Raw genomic sequence first — 2600 nt, forward strand, 5'->3', positions numbered from 1 at the left:
TTTCCCTTCAGTCTTAGTGTTTGGGTTTATGTTTTAGATCACGGGCTGCACAAACCCTGGAAAAACCGTAGCCATTGTGGTACGTGGATCCAACAAACTAGTTCTAGAAGAAGCTGAGCGTTCAATTCACGATGCCCTGTGTGTCATAAGATGCTTAGTTAAGAAAAGGTAACGTCTCGGTTTGGTTGATTCAGTGTATTAATAATACACAAAACCTAATCACTTGTGTGAAACAAGGTTTGATTTTTAATTCCTGTCCTCAGAGCTTTAATTGCAGGAGGTGGAGCACCGGAGATAGAGCTGGCGCTGCGCTTGAACGAGTACGCTCGCACTTTGAGGGGCATGGACTCGTACTGCGTCCGGGCGTACGGGGACGCGCTGGAGGTCATACCATCCACGCTGGCCGAAAACGCAGGTCTCAACCCGATTTCGACGGTGACAGAGCTGAGAAACAGACATGCTCAAGGGGAGAAAACAGCTGGCATTAACGTCAGAAAGGTAACGGGGAGTTGTACGTCCGTAGTGTAGCTTACAAAATACTCGGGGATCAGGAGGAAAGAGCGTAGTGTTAGGGGTACACGATGGAGGGGGTGAGTGTGTGACTCACTACAGCGTTCTCCCTGCAGTCAGTGTCGGGGTAGGTTACAGCTTGTTCTCTGAGGCTTTAACGGCCTGTCCCCAGTCCTGACATAGCAGATTCCTCAACGCCATGCCCACAGGATGTGCAGCTCGGCGTCTCTGCCCAAACATGGTTTCAGCTACAAAACCAGATCCATTTCCAGTGATCCATCAGCGTTGCCTGCGGTGGGAGGTGCTCGTGTGTTAGGAGCAGCACACTGTGTTGTCAGTGTTGTCACCACATTGCAGCTGGCATACCTGCGTCTGTCTTTTCTCCTGGCTAATTCTGAGTGGATACATCTCGTGCACAGGGGGAGGAGGGTCAAACCATGATACTCCTGAGCACGAGCCCTCTCGCAGTCTGACTGAGAGCTGACCGTCCTCCTCAGGGTTCTGTTAGAAGGAAACGTGCTAAATCCAACTGCAGCCCGACCTGCAGGCCGTAACAGCTGGCTGTACTCGTAGGGTGGCATTTCCAACATCCTGGAGGAGCTGGTTGTCCAGCCGCTGCTCGTCTCTTTGAGCGCCCTGACTCTGGCGACGGAAACTGTGCGCAGTATTCTGAAGATCGACGATGTGGTGAGTAGTGTTTGCAGCAGGCTCTGTTGAATCTTTCACCAGCACCGGTATCGTTACCATCATCTGATCTGCTGTGCTTTAAAATACAATTGCTGCATGTTGTGAGTGCTGTACTTGCCGGAGTTACAGTCACTAAGAGCTCCAGGATCTTGAGGCAGAGGAGAAGTAGTTGTTGGGTGTCCTGTGGACTTCTGACGCTGAACTGTTCCCCGCAGGTGAACACGCGGTAAGCTGAGCGAAGCAAGCGGGGACTGTGCCCTCGAGCTCCTTCCCTGTAGTCTGGAGTCTGTTTCCTCGCCAGAAGCGCCTGTGTGAAGTGTCTTACAAGTCCACAAAGGCTATTACGTTAATTTAAAAAAAAAAATAAAACAACCTGTTTTGAGAACGGAATCACTGTTTATCAATAAACATGCAGTAGTCTGCCCGAGTCTCTGTGGTGTCATTTTGCGGGAAATAAGGTAAACTTTGTTATATTTGCTTTTCAGTGCTACATGCTCCTACTCGGCTTCGGAAAGTTTAACAGCAAATAATTAGCTCCTGTGATAGATTCTAAAAACACCCCGAGTTTGGGCTCTAGAGCTGCTGCTTCAAGCGGCTCAAGTGTCAAAACTGTAACGTGGGGGGTTCTGTGGTACCAGCAAAATAGCAGCTGCTCCGGGATCGTTAATTTCTTCCTAATGTTACATCTCATAGTTCAAAAAAACCCATATTTCAGCTTCTAATTCTTAGCCAGAAATTTTGAATTAACTCTTTCTTCTTTGTCGTTGCTATACTGAGTTGACCAGACTCCTTTTTATATTTAATGGAGAGTATTTCTTCTGTGACTCTTGCTCCCATTTCTCTTTATCATCGGTTGGGGCTGTAGCTTTGATGTAAAATTGCACCACTTTGACCAGCTTTCCTATAACAGCTACCTAAGAACAGCCAGAATACTTCAAATACCAGTAAATTAAACAGCTGATGTGGGCTCTCGGTGAATTTTGTAATGGCCTTGTCAAGAATTACATCCAGCAATGATTACTTTTAGTTTAGGTAGTAACTTTGATTAAAGTTTTCCTTCCCCATCATCACAAACTTCCAAGTCTTGACAAGGCTCACAACAGCTATTGTGTGTGATGTTTCTTTACATAAAAACGTTTGTAATTCACTACACTAAAAGTTCATTAATGCCTCCCTCGAGAGGCCAAAGGATGCTCCTGCTGATTCTGGTTTACCCTTTTTCTGTAATTTATCAGAGGTACAAATTCTAAGATAGGAGAAGATACTCCAATAATTTGAGGGGGCAAAAAAACGTGGGCTCGGCAAGGAGGAATCCCCCTTTCCAGCTGCACTGCTGCAGCCAGCTGAGCGGGGTGCGGACAGCGCGCAGAGGCAGAGGGCGGCGGAGCCCAGCTCTGGCGCTA

The 2600-nt window shown here is 47.6% G+C and overlaps 1 protein-coding gene across 1 annotated transcript in view; it reads left to right on the top strand.

Moving 5' to 3' along the window:
- CCT4 (chaperonin containing TCP1, subunit 4 (delta)) overlaps positions 1-1536 on the top strand; it is a gene marked incomplete at its 5' end in the record, with an annotated part of 5307 nt that extends 3771 nt beyond the window's left edge. Inside the window, 4 exons of the mRNA XM_010139445.1 lie at positions 38-168; positions 264-498; positions 1084-1197; positions 1413-1536. Of these exons, the coding sequence (XP_010137747.1) occupies positions 38-168; positions 264-498; positions 1084-1197; positions 1413-1427 (495 nt within the window). The remainder of the gene's footprint in view (positions 1-37; positions 169-263; positions 499-1083; positions 1198-1412) is intronic.
- Between the last annotated feature and the right edge of the window lie 1064 nt (positions 1537-2600).

This window comes from Buceros rhinoceros, unplaced genomic scaffold, assembly GCF_000710305.1.
Source record: "Buceros rhinoceros silvestris isolate BGI_N320 unplaced genomic scaffold, ASM71030v1 scaffold41000, whole genome shotgun sequence".
NCBI classification, from domain to species: Eukaryota; Metazoa; Chordata; class Aves; order Bucerotiformes; family Bucerotidae; genus Buceros; species Buceros rhinoceros.